General features: G+C 46.0%; 1 protein-coding gene across 2 annotated transcripts in view; it reads left to right on the top strand.

The window, feature by feature from the left end:
* The window catches only part of pdzd2 (PDZ domain containing 2), a 68,882-nt gene that overhangs the window by 18,036 nt on the left and 35,846 nt on the right, over nucleotides 1-15,000 (top strand). For both annotated transcript variants that reach the window (XM_076269445.1, XM_076269447.1), the window contains exons 2-5: nucleotides 4,930-5,443; nucleotides 10,852-10,997; nucleotides 13,389-13,521; nucleotides 14,847-15,000. The exon at nucleotides 14,847-15,000 is cut by the window's right edge and continues 17 nt beyond it. In XM_076269445.1, the coding sequence (XP_076125560.1) occupies nucleotides 4,930-5,443; nucleotides 10,852-10,997; nucleotides 13,389-13,521; nucleotides 14,847-15,000 (947 nt within the window). The remainder of the gene's footprint in view (nucleotides 1-4,929; nucleotides 5,444-10,851; nucleotides 10,998-13,388; nucleotides 13,522-14,846) is intronic.

Genomic DNA, 15,000 nt, shown 5'->3' with positions numbered 1-15,000 from the left:
CCAGTGGCCATGCTTCAGTAGGCCTGGGACATGAGACGTGAGGGGCATGCAGCCGAGAGGATTCCTGTCTAATCTCTATTCCAAGGGGAGTCTAATCTTCATCGAAAACCCACCACTATGGTTAACATTTGTAAGCTATAGATGGACAATGGAATGTCCCGGAAAGAGATAAGGTCTTTATGTGACTGTGCCAGACCAGAGCTCCAGCTAGGTTGTGCATCAATATGAATTTCTCTTCCTGAACTAGACATGATACAAACAGATGGGTCCCTTGATAGTGATCAAATGTAGTCCCACCCATTTTGAAAACCAAACAAGGTAACCGGCATTTTCCTACATGGCCCTGACAAACCTGGGGGGGGGGGCAGATTGCAACATTCAATGTATTCTTGGTGAGTGCACTTTTAACTAGCACTCCAGCTTTGCTTATTCCGGTCAGCCCTCTACGATTTAAAAATACTCATGCTACTGTATTATGAAAGACTTAGAGGATAAGATGTCTGGCAGGAATTCTCTACATCTTTTTGTAGGTCTGCCATAAGTTGAAATGTTCTCCCAGTATGTTATTTGGAATTGAATACAGTATCATAGTACATTTGATAGAAACTGGTAAACCCTTGGGCTAAGGATGTTTTTTTAGCACAGGAAGAGATGGAAAAATTGTATTTAAAGGAACCTGGCAGAAATGGGTCAGAGACTTTGTCATTTCCAGCAGTACGACAGGCAAAAATAAACAGCAAAGTGAGAATGACAGACACAGCAGCGGCGGCCACATTCCACTTCTGCAGACGCACATGAAAGCTCATCAGTTTTAAAGAGACACGGATGCTGTGTTCTTATCAAGTCCCTTATCGCCGCTTGATTTAACTCTACTGTCTAGACTGGTGTGTAGCCCTCAGTAGGTGACTTTAATAAGGACATGAAACAGCTTTCTAGCTTATAACAAGAAGATACAATGTCTATATCATATCATGGTTTTATTGAAATCCACTACAGTTGAAGAATTGATAACTTCTAATTGATTAAAGTAATTTCCTGTGTATAAACCACAGGACAGTGTTTTATGGAAATAAAAAAAAACATGTATTAACCGCACCTGTGTATTAACCGCAGTGCCCAATAGCCCAATGAATAAGAATCAGATCGTGCTTATAAAGAAGAAATAAGAAAAAGTGCAATTCCACGCAAAACTGTCACGTCCATAACACTAACTTAACTAAATTTAGTTAATACCATGGCAAATACCATGGCATTGTGTTGGCGTTATGGATGTGACAGTTTTGCACGGAATTGCCCAAAAGTAATGCATTCCTATGTACATGTCCCCATGTATTAACCTCATAGCTTAGCAAAATCAATGTACAGTATAAACCTCGGTTAATAGTTGGGAAATTACGGTAATCAGAATGGATTCTTGTGGTTCACTGCTAGGCAAATAAGCTTACGCCTGCAAACAGGGAAGCACCCAGTGGATTAAGTCAGGTCGTGTGTGTACAGGAAGTTCCAAAGAATGTATCAAAACAACACTGTGTTTTTAAAAACGCTCAGAAAAAAAAAAGTTTGTCCTGAAATATTCCCTTTCATCACAAGGCCGTCCTCAAACACAGGCTCTGGTCTCCATATGCCCTCTCATTTTCCGCATGTGTGTGTGCGCTCCCTGTCCATCAGGGGCCAGCTCTCTCTCATTAACCAACTCACGTGCCTGGCCAATGTACGTCCAGTAGGCCCTCGGTAGCGTGTAATTTGGTTTTGGCATGCTGTCCTCTGTTAACAGCATATTTTCACAAGGCATCTGTGACTGATAAACACATGCTGCCCATTTGTAGACTGTGTTGACTAAAGGCACTTGCTACTCAGACAGATGTTCGTCATGGGTATGGTATGTTGATGTCTTGGTATTTCTTTTGTACAGGTGACACGGGCATGGACCGTTGGGTGGGGATTGTTTTTGCTTGGATGCTGGGATCACTTAGGTAGACAAAATGTAACTATCATAATCCTAGTCAGTTGCAGAGCAGAACTTGTTGGCTGTCATGATGTATAAGTATATATACTCTTTTGATCCCGTGAGGGAAATTTGGTCTCTGCATTTATCCCAATCCGTGAATTAGTGAAACACACTCAGCACACAGTGAGGTGAAGCACACACTAATCCCGGCGCAGTGAGCTGCCTGCAACAACAGCGGCGCTCGGGGAGCTGTGAGGGGTTAGGTGCCTTGCTCAAGGTCACTTCAGCCGTGCCTACTGGTCGGGGTTTGAACCAGCAACCCTCCGGTTACAAGTCCGAAGTGCTAACCAGTAGGGCCACGGCTGCCCCAAATGCAGGTTATTGATCTGTAAAAGTATATATAGTGAAAGTATATAGTAGTTTATATACGGTAAGTAAACTTAAAGAGGAAGGGAAGTTTGTGAAACATTAAAGGGGGGAAATATGACACAAGAGTTGAAGGCAGGACAGCCTCTTTGCACTCATCAAATACAAACAGTTATTCCACAGCCGAGGCTTGGAGGGTTGACTTTGGTTCTGAGATATGGAAAAGAGAGAAAAGACCTTGTCGGTCAGTGATGATGGATGACCAGAGAAGGAGGGGTGGAGGCCAACACACCCTGCTTGGCCAACTGGCATCTATTTAGGAGTGAAAGGATTTATCTCTCATCCTCAGGTCTTAAATAAGTTATTGAGAAGTGAGCCGTCATGGCCTGTCTACGTGCTGGAGTTCATATTGGGCAGAATTTTTGAAATGGTTGCAGAAATTTCCATGAAGGAATCTGCATCAGTAAATGAGTTTTGGAATCCACTGAGCATGTTTATCGATCTCCAAAAAGAAGTCTTTGCCATTGTATTTTCTAGTCAATCTCTCAGAGATTGGCAGTGACCCTGTTTGTTTTGGTGCGGCCGATTCTCTTGCGGTCGCTCTTCTTGTTTTGATTGTTTTTTGGCCTTTTCATTGTCTGTCTCGCCATGGATTTTTTCCGAGGTGTAAGCAAATGCTTTGTCAGGGCTTCGCGTCATGGTGGCGTGTGTCGCCTGTCTGGACATTGTCACACAACCGCAGAGAATAACGTCCCCGGTGGGATTGTCCACTAGGTGGTCTGTGTGTGTGTGTGTGTGTGTGTGTGTGTGTGTGTGTGTGTGTGTGTGTGTGTGTGTGTGTGTGTGTGTGTGTGCTATTATGTGTGCGAGTGCATGTGTGTTTGGGAGGGGTGGGCTACAGCACACACAGTTATGGGTCTGAACTCCATGTGCGGGCTTAGTGTGTGTCTGGCCCCTGAGAGGAAGAGGAGGCAGCCTCTGAGGACAGAGGGAGAGAGAAAGAGAGAGAGAAATAGAGAGAGAGAGAGAGAGACGGATGAGGCCAACCTCTGACAGCCTGCAGACAGACAGAGAGTCTGTTAGTGATGGGGACCGTCGCGTGTGTGTCCTAAACTGAGTTCAAGGTGTGTAGCTCTTCTTCCTGCTGTGCTGTGTGCTGTGCTGTGCAGAAAAGGCAGCTGGGGGAAGCGGTTTGTTTTTCAGTCATTTTGCTGTTTTTTTTTAGCTTTCTTTCAACCTCTCTAGTTTCTGTTTTTCACTTGTTGTTGTTGTTGTCGCTGGCAGACATGCTTGGACTGATAGTGTATTGTTCTTTTTCAAATCTGAATTGGGCAAGTGGCCTGGAGCTTTGGAAACAGGCTGAGAGTTTTCATTGCAGTGGCTGACGTGTCATCTTGGTGGCAAGGCATTCCAGCACTCAGAACTTCAACAGAACTTCCTAAGGTGTGGTTAGGATGAACTGTCTGAACAGGTAGCATGAATTATTAACCCTTTTAAGTTGCTTTGGGAAGCCATTGCACTAAAAAAAAGTTAATATGTACCCACAGTAAAGAGTGGTGGTACTTTCTTGTCAAAGACTGTGTGAAGCATTGGCAATGATACAGAGTTTCCTAACGTGACATGCCCAGAGTCCATTGTAAACTTGGTTAATCTCTGTAACAATCGATTGACCACAGTTAGCAGGGACAGAGAGGGACAATAAACAGAGTTAGTGCAGAGAGACTAGAGGGCAAGAAAAAGAGAGAGAGTGTGTGTGAGGGAGTTTGAATTTGAACACTGCAATTGCAGCAGTAAGCACAACACTCCCGGGTTACTTCAGGGCAAACCCCTGCACCATTCGGGACACACCTCCTCTTCATCGCCAAATCATTTTCAAGGGCATATCAGTGAAATCACTTCCTCTCTCCTCCGGTTCCTCTCTGTCCTGCTCGTCTAGACGCAGTTTGGCACCGATCAGCCAGCTTTCCTTATGATTATTACACTTCCTGTTTTTAGAGAGTTCAATAGCACCGCAGTGGGTTTTTGACAAAGACGTTTTGTTCTGCTGGTTATGAGACATTATGTAAGACGATGACCCTCTCACCTCCCACACCAGCAGCTTTGACAGGTGCCTGTGTGTACTTGGTGGTTTCCTTCATTCCCATGACCTGCACAAACAACAGTGTCCCAGCCTTGTAGCAGAATGGGAACTGAACAAGCCAAGACACACAAGGGGAAACATGACTCATACTGTCTGCCAGAATTTGTATGAAATTGAAACTGAATCTGTTGTAGTCGAGTGCCTAAAAGGTGGAATATGTATCACAGATTTTAGGCGTGTCCAAATGTGATCTATTGAAATTAAACAGAAATTGAATTTTGGCTTAAAACTCAAATAGAGGCAAATGAGGCATTATCTAATAAATGGCAATGGAATTTTACAAGTATTGCAAAATGATAGTTTTAACTCATAGTTATAGTTCAGTGTCTAACAGGCCTACCTCTCTGTGTCCTTCCCTGTTTCTCCATCTTTCATTTCCATCTACTATCATTCTCTCTTTCTCTCTTATCTCTTTCTCTCTCTCTCTCTCTATCTCTGTCTCTCTCCATACCCATCCTCCTCTGTCACTCTGCAGTTACCTGGCAGACCAGTGCTGGAATGGCGGCTGCATCTACCTGATCATGTTGCGGAGGATCAAGCGGAAGGCCCCTCTCCCTCCGTGCAACGGCAGCATCGGTAGTGGCGGCGGTGGTGGTGGTGGTAGCGTGGTGGTGGACGGTGAGCACCGGCCCAGCGCCCAGCCAGAGTCGGTGGGGAGCCCCACGCAGAACGGCAAGCGGACACGCAAGTTCGGCGTGATCTCCCGCTCCTCGTTCACGCGCGACAGCAAGGACAGCCGCGACTTTGAGCACGAGAATGGCTACGGCTCCACGGAGACCGAGGCCACGCCCTCCGAGCCCGGCACCCCCATGGACACTCCCACTGAGGACACTCCCACAGGACGGCTGATTGGTCCTCCTGGCCCTCCGTCTTTTCCTCTGACCAATCACATGGCTATAGGGAGCACGGCCACTCTGCCGGCCCGCCCCCGTGCACGACTTTCGGACAACTACAAGACTGAGTCTCTGAACAGTGAACCCACCTGTCAGGTGAGATAAACAGCCCTCATGCAGTTCTCACTAGTTAAAACTGGATAGCTTGACAGCCTCATATTTGCTATTAGGGCCTTGAGTACCCTAGAATGAGTACTTAAGGCTGTCAATTCAGCTGATTAGTCTGTGATGAGTAATCTGACAAGCACACTGCCAGCATGCCATAACACACTAATATATGCATTCTAATTTGTCTCTGTCCTTTAACTTAAGGAGAAACCCTCAAACCCTTAAACCCTTCAAAGCAATTTCATTAAAGACAAGCTGGCCTCAGTGTAAGGTCCTCCATCTGTGTCTAATCCTATGAAAAATGAAAAAGTTGGACCTCTGTGCTGTGAAAGGCTTAGGATATCTGTGTGGATACGGTCACTGGTCTGACTCACAGCTAACTCTGTGTACCAGGTGGTCAGCTCCCAGTGATGGGTCTGACCCATTAACCAGCTCCCTTCATGTTTAGCAAACGGCCTATAAATAACAGCTGCCCGAGATGGCTGCCCTCGGAACATGGAGAGGGTTTGGTCCATGCTGGTCGGGGCTAATTTGTAGTTTGGGCTCTGAGCTGCGGCCCAATGGCACATGTGTTTCTGATTTCTGCACCTCTTGCCCCGGAGGAGGCTCCCAGTTACTCTGAGTCTCTGAGCCCCAGATGGGCCAGCAGCAGCAGCAGCAGCAGCAGTGGGGCTACCGGCTCTAAATAAAGCCGCTGTGTGCCCCAGAGGCAGATGCTCTCATGTGTCTGTGGTCACTCATGTCAGGGGAGGGTGGAAGCAACTCTGATGGTAGCTTCTCTGAAGCAGCCCTGGCCCTGAATCAGCTCTGACTCAGCTCAAATCTGACCCTGATCCAGCTTTAAGGTGGCTCTTATTTGGCCCTTAAAATGGCTCAGATTTGGCTCTGACATGGCCCTTATCTGGCCCTCCTAAAATGGCTCCTGAATCGGCTCCAATCCAGCCCTGATTTGCTCCAGATCTGGGCCAGATCGGAGTGGTTGTATCCTGGGCTCCACTGTGGGAGGCTTGCAGCCTGAGCTGCTCCAGTGGGCTGAGTCCCCTCAGTTGCAGAGGCCAGGCGGAGGGGCTGGTGTAGGGGGCCCCAAAGTTAAATAATTTGCTCAGAACCACATCAGAGAGGGAGGTTTTGTGGGATCAGAGCTCTGCAGTGCTGGTATGACTAGCATTGGTTGTAAATACAGCACAAAGCACAGAGTCTTCCTCAGAAAGCCTCCTTGCTTGATGTTTTATATATATTTTATTGATAGTTTTAATGCTTCTTTGCTATTGGTTAGTGAGCTAAGTATGGTGGACTTCAGTGGTTCAGTGGTGATGTTGTTACACTCAATCCAAGTTAGCGCAAGAGGAGTTTCCTTCGTTACATAGAGGCGTGTGGTTGCATGATAACCCAAAAGCTGATGATTTTGTGAGCTCTGTTATGCATGACTCAAGACTCCACAAGTAAGTCTGGCTGAACTACTTTGATCCTTCTCCCTTTTACACACATGAGTCATTAACAGTGAGTGAAGCAGTGGCCATTACATTGCGTATATTGATTGAGACGTGTGAGACGTTTATTTTGTGGTAATTGTAATTCAACCAAACAGCTCAGAGCATTACTCCTGGTGCCCTGTGTCCCTCAGGTGAATACAGGCTGTTTCTGTAGCTTTGTAACATTACACTCTTATGACGAATGTGTTGAAAATAACACATCTCTATGTCCAGATAGGGGCAACACAGTTTGTGTTGTTTCTAACACATTCATTTTAAGAGTGTAGTAATACCTCTTTGATTTGGCTGGAGATTGATAGTATGTCTTCAGCCCTTGCATCTTATTCTGTGTAGTCAAATTTGAGAATTTGACATTTCAATGGTAGAACATCAGTGAGACATCTTCAGCTGTGGGAGATCATCATAGCCCTCTCTTGACTCCAAACACACAGCACGCACATTGGAAGCAGCAGAGCCTCAAAGCTAATCCTCTGAGGATCCTCCATTGACTTTCTCATGCTAAAGCCTGGTGAGTCATATAACTGTCAGGGAGGACGACCTGCCGCTTCATCGGAGGTGTGGAGGAGTACCGTGGGAATAAGATCTCCCATATGACACAACCTTTTCTTCCCTGTCAATGACTCACCTCCGCCCGCGGGTCCTAATCGCTGGCCTGCCTTCATCTCTGCTGCCCCTCCATGGCCTGCCTCTCCCAACTCGCCTCTCTGCCCTGCTGCCTCTTTTCCAGAAAGGTTGGACGAGCTCAGACCTGCCCTGGGTTGGGGATTTTCGAGGAGATTTCTCCACCAAGCACGCCTCACGCGAGCCCCACTCCAAAGTCCTGGCCGCTTTCTAAGGGTTTGTTTGTGCACGCAGCTGGATTAGCGTGCTAACTAAATAGCGAAGCCAAAACACCTAAATCCCCTAAAGCTCCTCTTCCCTGCATCAGTTTATGTTTTACTCCTGGTGGGAGGGTTGTAGCACACCACCAATGGAGATCATGGGAAGGAGCATGATGATTCAGGCTATTTTTGTAAGGATGTGTTTGTCTTCTTGTTTTTGTTATTGTTATTGAAATGTTTTCTATTTCTGACATCACCGTGAGAGAGGCTCTTATGTCATGCTGACCCCAAGCTTACATAAGTGCCAGTAAGAGATAATAAACCAGCCTGGGGTTTAACTAAGGTGGTCTTTTTAAGTGCACGCATTATGCTAATGCTATGCTAATGTCACTCATATCCTTCCCCTCACGGATGGAGGTGTCAGTGGACTGCTGATGACTTGATTACTTGAGAGTCCATGTTGCACATTTGTTACTAACTTACATGACGTACACTCATTCACAAATTTGTTGTGTGTTATGTACGCTGTAGACATACAGCACTCAGATTTTTCCATGATGCACCCCTCACTATGGGGACACGTTAAAATGGACGCCTGGACCCTCCTATTCTGTAGTGTAATTGAATGTGTTTGATGTGTGGTCATTAGCATCAGAAAGGGGCTGGCAGCGCTCTGTGTCCTTTTCATGTGGCCCAGATGACCATTGTGGTCAACGGGGTACATTAATGAAGAGGACTGTAAGCAGACGCTTGATAAACGTACTGCTGATCTCTGTAGGGGAGGAGTAGGTGGGAGGCAATAACGCTGGAGGTGGGACCTAAGAAGCCAACGACTTTGCAAACCCCCCCAAATGTTTTATTTTTTTAATAATAAAACATACTAGGGATAATGGTCACCGAGGTGTCCCGAAATTAATGGACGAGGCGGAGGCAAAGAAGGGAGTTTCCTCCGCCACCTCCACACCTTGAAGGCCGTTATCCGGCTTATCCCCCAGTTGCCATAGGCAATAGTCATGCCTTTATAGCACGCAAAGAAAACAAACGGTTCAGTTTAAAAATAAGCCGACTTGTTCAGCTTGTTGTACTACTTTTTTTTTTGTCCTGACAGTGATAAGGGTGGGCAGTTAGCTTGTTTACAGTTGATTCCATTGTTGCATAGCCAACCATCGTTTACCATTCAATGAGCATTGACATGGAATGGTAATTAAACTTTTTTATCAGATCTATGTCATAAGTGTCCCGTTATTCATAATTAATAGCCACCCTACAGCCAATCAGAAGAGAGTATTTCTTCTCTCTGGGTGATAACTGAACTAAGCATAAACACAGAGATTAGAGGAGGAACAGAAAATTAGGGAATAGACTGAGACCCCTTTGGGGTAAAGAAATAGAAGAAATGGCAGAACCTCTCTAGGTCACAGAGTTCGAAAATGTCGTCCTGTTTCTGAATCACACACACACACGCGCACACGCACACGCACATGAACAGACACACATGACCACCAAAGAGCAAAAGCTGGCCCTCTAATCTGTCACAGAGGAGGATGAAGAAGAGCAGGGGCTGTTGGCGTTAGCCCGCTCAGTGACGGCGGGCATGACCGCAGTACGACTGACTTCAGTGGAGCAGAGCGGAGCAGAGCAGGGGAAGCCCACAGGCCGCAGTCACAGTGCACACAGTGACTCAGCTCGCACATCACATCACACATCACACAGCCCTGCCTCGCGCTGCTCCCTGCTCCACTTCTACAGAGAGGGCGCGGGGTGATGCACAGTGCCAAGCAAGCTGTGTGAGCTGAGCTTTTTTATGTGCAGTGAATACAGTATATTTGTATAAATTAGAACATAAACATTTAACATTAGACAGTATGATATAGTACATACTAAATATGCTGTTTTTTTGTTGATGTGTTTAAATGATTACCAATATAGGTCAGAGATTAGGTTCTAGCATTTTGATGTGTGCAACATCCAACTGCTCATTCTCAGCAATGCTGGCTATGAAAGTTTAACTAGTATGTGAAGGTTTCAAAACTTGAACTTCCCACCTATAATATTTTTAGGAATGTTTCCTAGATGTGTCATTGGGTACATTCAAATCTGTCCCCGGCTACCTTTGTTAATCAGTCAAAATCTTCAAAATCACTTCCTGTTAATGGCACCCATGAGAGGACCTTCCCAGAGTTCTTTTCTCTCTTGGTTGGCGATGTTAATGGCGACGGACAGATTGGGATTAATGATGTGCGGCTCAGACTGAAACTCGACAGTGGGAGCCATACAGACTCCGTTGGCTGTCAGACACAGTTGCTGCTAAATGCTCTTCAGGTATTATTTATAGATTGCCCGAAGAGGAAGCATACAAGATCAAATAGATTCATCTCAACTGGGGATGGAAAAGACATCAGACCCCACGCCTCCAAATCTGCACAAAAATAAATAAATAAAAATAAACGGATAAAGTGTCTGAGGGGGAAATAGAGAAAACGCTGTCAAGAAAGGACAAGAAAAGAAAGAGGAGACAGCCCCCTGAATCACAGAATTAATAGTCTGATATACTTTGAGGATGAGACGCTTTAGTTAGGAGCCTTTTCTTGTCTTACAGTAGCTGAAGCGATGTGTTTGTCTGTAAAAAAAAAGCTATGAAGTGTCTGGGGGAGACTTTATGTAATGCTTGGAATGTCATGGAATGTCTTACATTACCTTAAGGCTAGATTTATGTGAAGACCTGAGAGTGTGTGAGAGGGTTAGCATACCTGCATTAGAGCAGTGTCTAGTGTTATTTCAAAGAGACTGTATGGAGAAATTGTGAAAATTCCTTCCTTTCCTTTCATTTTCTTTCCCTCTCACTATCTTCCTTCTTCTGTCATTCCCTCATCCATCTCCCCTCTGTGCTGATATACTGACAAAATTGGGAATTATATTATGTTCCATGGTTATGTTGAGGAGGCTCTGTGTTAAATTATTAAATCTCTCTCTGTCTCTTTTATTCTCTCTCTCTCTTTTATTCTCTCCCTCTGCCTCTCTCTCCCTCTTTCTCTCTCTCTTTCTCTCTCTCTCTCTCTCTCTTTGTCTCTCTCTCTCTCAGCCCAGAGAAGGGAGTCGCATATGGAAGATGCACATGGTGAAAGGGCAGGATGGGCTGGGCATCCAGATCACCGGCGGCCGCGGCTCCAAGCGCTCCCCCCATGGCATCGTCGTGGCCCACGTGGAGGAAGGAGGGGCCGCTCAGAGGTACGCCCCCCCCGCCCCCCACCCCCATCACCATCACAATCACATGGTGTTGTAGCAACGGACGCTTGGAGACGGTGGTGGTCTCTTAAGGGCTCTTCAATCGCCTTATTCATCATCAGAGCCAGCAGTGATGCCCAGCCTCTTCAGATAGGCAAAGGAGTTGCCAAGATCACCACACATGTGGGGGATTTTATAGTGAACTGATTGTTTTAAACTTGAATAAAGAGTATGTTCCTTTTCATTGCAAAATCAAGGATACATTTTTTCTGGATCTTCCATTTGCTCCCACAAGTCTTAAGGAGGGTTATGCAGTGTATGGCTAGAAAGCAGGTAGAATCATGCCATCTACAATCAGATTAACTCCACATTCTCGACTGGATGTTAGCTCACCACAAATTGTTCTGCAGTCTGCATTTTTTGGCATGATAATGTTCAAACATGTCAGAGAATTTTGCTGACTGGCTTCCCTTTTCACAAATCATTAAAAGACCCTTTGGCAGAATTGTGGAAAGCACAACAACTTTATGGTAATGAGCCAGACATTAAAGTTGGACGCACATCACTTATTTCCAAGCAGCACAAATGACCCCCTGGGTGATATTTAAGCTTAATAGGGAACGTTTAGGAAGGAAAAAGAGGCCTGCATGGCCTTTCCCCGCTACGCCCACTAGAAATAAGACCAGGATGAATGTGGCCCTGAAATGTCTGGGTCATCCAGAGGAATGCCTGATGAAGGCCTGGTGCCTCCCTGAATGAGGGTGGGCTGTCTCTCTTACAGCTAATAGAATGAGGGAGCATGGCTGAGCTGGACTTGAATCAAACATTTAATGTCACTGTGGCTTTGCGTTGAAACTGAGGCCCTCATGGCAAACAATGAAAGTACAAATATGACCCACCAATGTGGGAGTTTATGAGAATTTTGCCTTTTTTCGATGGAATGCAGAGAGAAGTGAGTCATGTATGTCTGAGCCAATGTCAAGCCGAAGGCTGCTTTTCAGATCGCTCTCTCTCTCTCCCCTCTACCCCTATTTTCTCTCACTCTCTCTCTCTCTCTCTCTCTCTCTCAACTTATGGTTTCAGTGGGTGGTCATAGGAGGAGGTCTCTGCAGGGACATTGAGGATGCAAAGTTTTGCTTCCTGTCTTATATAAGCCACAGTGGAATTTTTCTTCACGTCAGGGCACCAGGGTCGAGAGAGAGAGAGAGAGAGAGAGAGAGAAAGAGAGAGAGAGAGAGAGGGGTCCAGAGGGAGAGAGAGAGCTGATCAGGCAGGGAGGAGAGAAGAGAGATGCAGGGTGATTTGGCTTCAAGGAAAGCATCCAAAACTGATAATGTGTTCGCAGCCCGTTTGAAGTTACCCTCCCCATCCTCATTTCATGTTCATTGGCTTGTGATGATGAATTAGACGGGCCATTACTGAGGGCTAGCGCCACCCCGGGAGACCCAGATTACAGATCAGAGAGCAGCTCTACTGCACACAGGCGCAGTGCGCAGCGGCAGGGTCGGTTTTCCCTTCAATCCTCCACGCTGGAGCGAATCTGTGTTAGGTGTGCCCGAGTGACTGTGACATCTCTCTCCACCACTTCATCAGCGTTAACACCCCTCAATTAAAGTCAGTGGGACACCGCCGGCTGACACTAGAAAGTCTGGCCCATTTTTTTAGGGTGCAGGATTTAATCACAAGAATCAGTGGTGGAGAAAAGGCGATGGAGACTCCAACAGAAACATCTGTTTCTAGTGAGGAGCTGCTGTATGATTAAGCAAGCTGACAAAAACACATTAGCAATTACACCTAATTTCACATGTAAAAACAGGAAACATCTTAAGTATAGACCCTTTCAACTACATAAACAAACCAGTGCATTCCCAAGGCACTTCCAGTGGCACAGAAAACAACACTGAGCTAATGGTAACTTGGTGACAAACAAACAAACAAAATCAAGTTTTAATGTTGACAGATTGTAGAGCATTATGCTAGTAGTCCGATTATTTTTTTTATTTCAAGTATCTACTTTGATTTTGAATGTTTCAACCGGAAATCCCCTAGGAACAGATTGAAAGGGTCTATATCTATAGCAAGGTCTTTTAATGTGGAGACTGACCAAGGGAGTTGCAACAGTGTGAAGACCGACCAAAAGAGTTGCCAAAACAGTCGAGCGGCTGCTTTAGCTCAGTGGACAGAATGGTTTAAACACCAGGTTAAGTGTATGAACACCAGGTTAATAAGTGGTTTGTTTCTCAGGTAGCCTACACACTGATAAACTGTTTACCTGACCCTTACTGTAACTTTGGTTAATATCCAAATGACTCCATGTAAATGGTTAATGTGTTGGCTGCTGGCGTGTGCTCCTGACAGTGCTGACTGTGTGCGTGTGTCTGTTGTCTGTGACAGAGACGGCAGGCTGAAGGCCGGAGACGAGCTGCTGATGATTAATGGCCAGTCGCTGGTGGGGCTCTCGCACCACGAGGCTGTGGCCATCCTGCGCACCGCCGCTGGCCTCGTGCAGCTGGTGGTGGCCAGCAGGGTGAGTGTGGACCACACACACACACACACACACACACACGCACACACACACACACACACACACACACACACACACACGGAATCACATTTCATAACAATGTTTAGACTGTGCTCACAGGACAATCCAAGAACACATAGGTTTTCTCAAAGCAGTTGCATTTGGTGCAATCAATAAAGCAATTTTAGAAAGGTGTTCCGATTTAGAACCAGACCCTTGACCCTTCAATTGCACTTGATGGGGGAAGTTTAAGGAAGTGTGCGCCTCAGTGGGCAATGCATCTGGTTATGCGTACCAATGGTCAAGTGTTCAGTGTGCATTTGTGTTATGGCTGTGTGATATTCTGGACATATACAACAGAAGAAGAAAAGGATAATGCACCCCATATGCATCAATATATCTAAATCCACATCTGTCAGTGTTGATATAATGCATATCCTGCCATGCAGGCTTTATGAAAACATAAAGCCCTATGGATTTACTTCTATGTATTGCATATGCTCTGTTCCTTTAATATTCAGATGGAATGTGATTTTATGTTCTCGTATGTTTTATGTGAAACCGCCTCTATCCACTGCGATGCCCTGAAACAGGCTATTTTATCTATTTTATAATAGCTGCCTTCTCATTATTCACTGACAGTTTATGTACTTTTCCTAATGTCGATGAACTTGGTCAACTTCCTGTTTCACTGAATTCCCTCAAATATTCCCTCAGCAAACTGCATCTATTTTGAATCTGATCATAGACAATCCATTTTCTGTCCTACGCTTTTGCCTACATATTGTGTACAAGATGGTGCCGTGCGGTAGCACTGAGTTCCAAGGGTGTCATTCGTCTCATAGTGTTCAGCCGAAGCCCTTTTAGACATGGCCTCTTCTTCATGGCTTCTGCTTCGGGCCCATGGGGAGTCTGCATCCCAGCCTCAGTCACTGCTGCTGCTGCTACTGCTACTGCTGCTGCTGATGCTGCTGCTGTGATGCTGCTGTGATGGCTGTGGCTGCTGCCCATGTTCCTGCCTGAGAGATCTGAAAAATTCAAGAGGAAATCTTTAATGGGCTGCAGGGAGAGGAAAAAAAAAAGGGAAAAAAAAGGAAAAGCAGCTAGCTTTCAGAGATAAGAGTTAAAAATACACACACACACACACACACACACACACACACACACACACACACATGTGCTCGAACACACAGGCACAGGGAGACGCACACACACACACACACACACACACACACACACACACACACACACACACACACACCAACTTCACCAGTCTCATCCTCTCCACTCACCCTTTTCCTTTCCTTTCCTTCCATGGCGCCACCCAGGACGAGTCGGAGGTGGACTTCCACAAGTACCCGTCGACCAGCCTGCCCGACCTGGTGAGCACGTGCCAGGCCCAGGACGCCTCGCCCTCCCCCAGCGAGGACAAGGAGAACATGGAGCCGGAAGTGGAGGATGTGACGGCCAGCAGCCTCTCGC

The sequence above is a fragment of the Alosa pseudoharengus genome, unplaced genomic scaffold (assembly GCF_046254945.1).
Source record: "Alosa pseudoharengus isolate Yale_2024_CS ecotype anadromous, Long Island Sound unplaced genomic scaffold, YU_APseudo_1.1 YU_APseudo_1.1_scf_6, whole genome shotgun sequence".
Classification (NCBI taxonomy): Eukaryota; Metazoa; Chordata; class Actinopteri; order Clupeiformes; family Clupeidae; genus Alosa; species Alosa pseudoharengus.
This window is presented reverse-complemented; position numbering and strand designations above follow the sequence as displayed.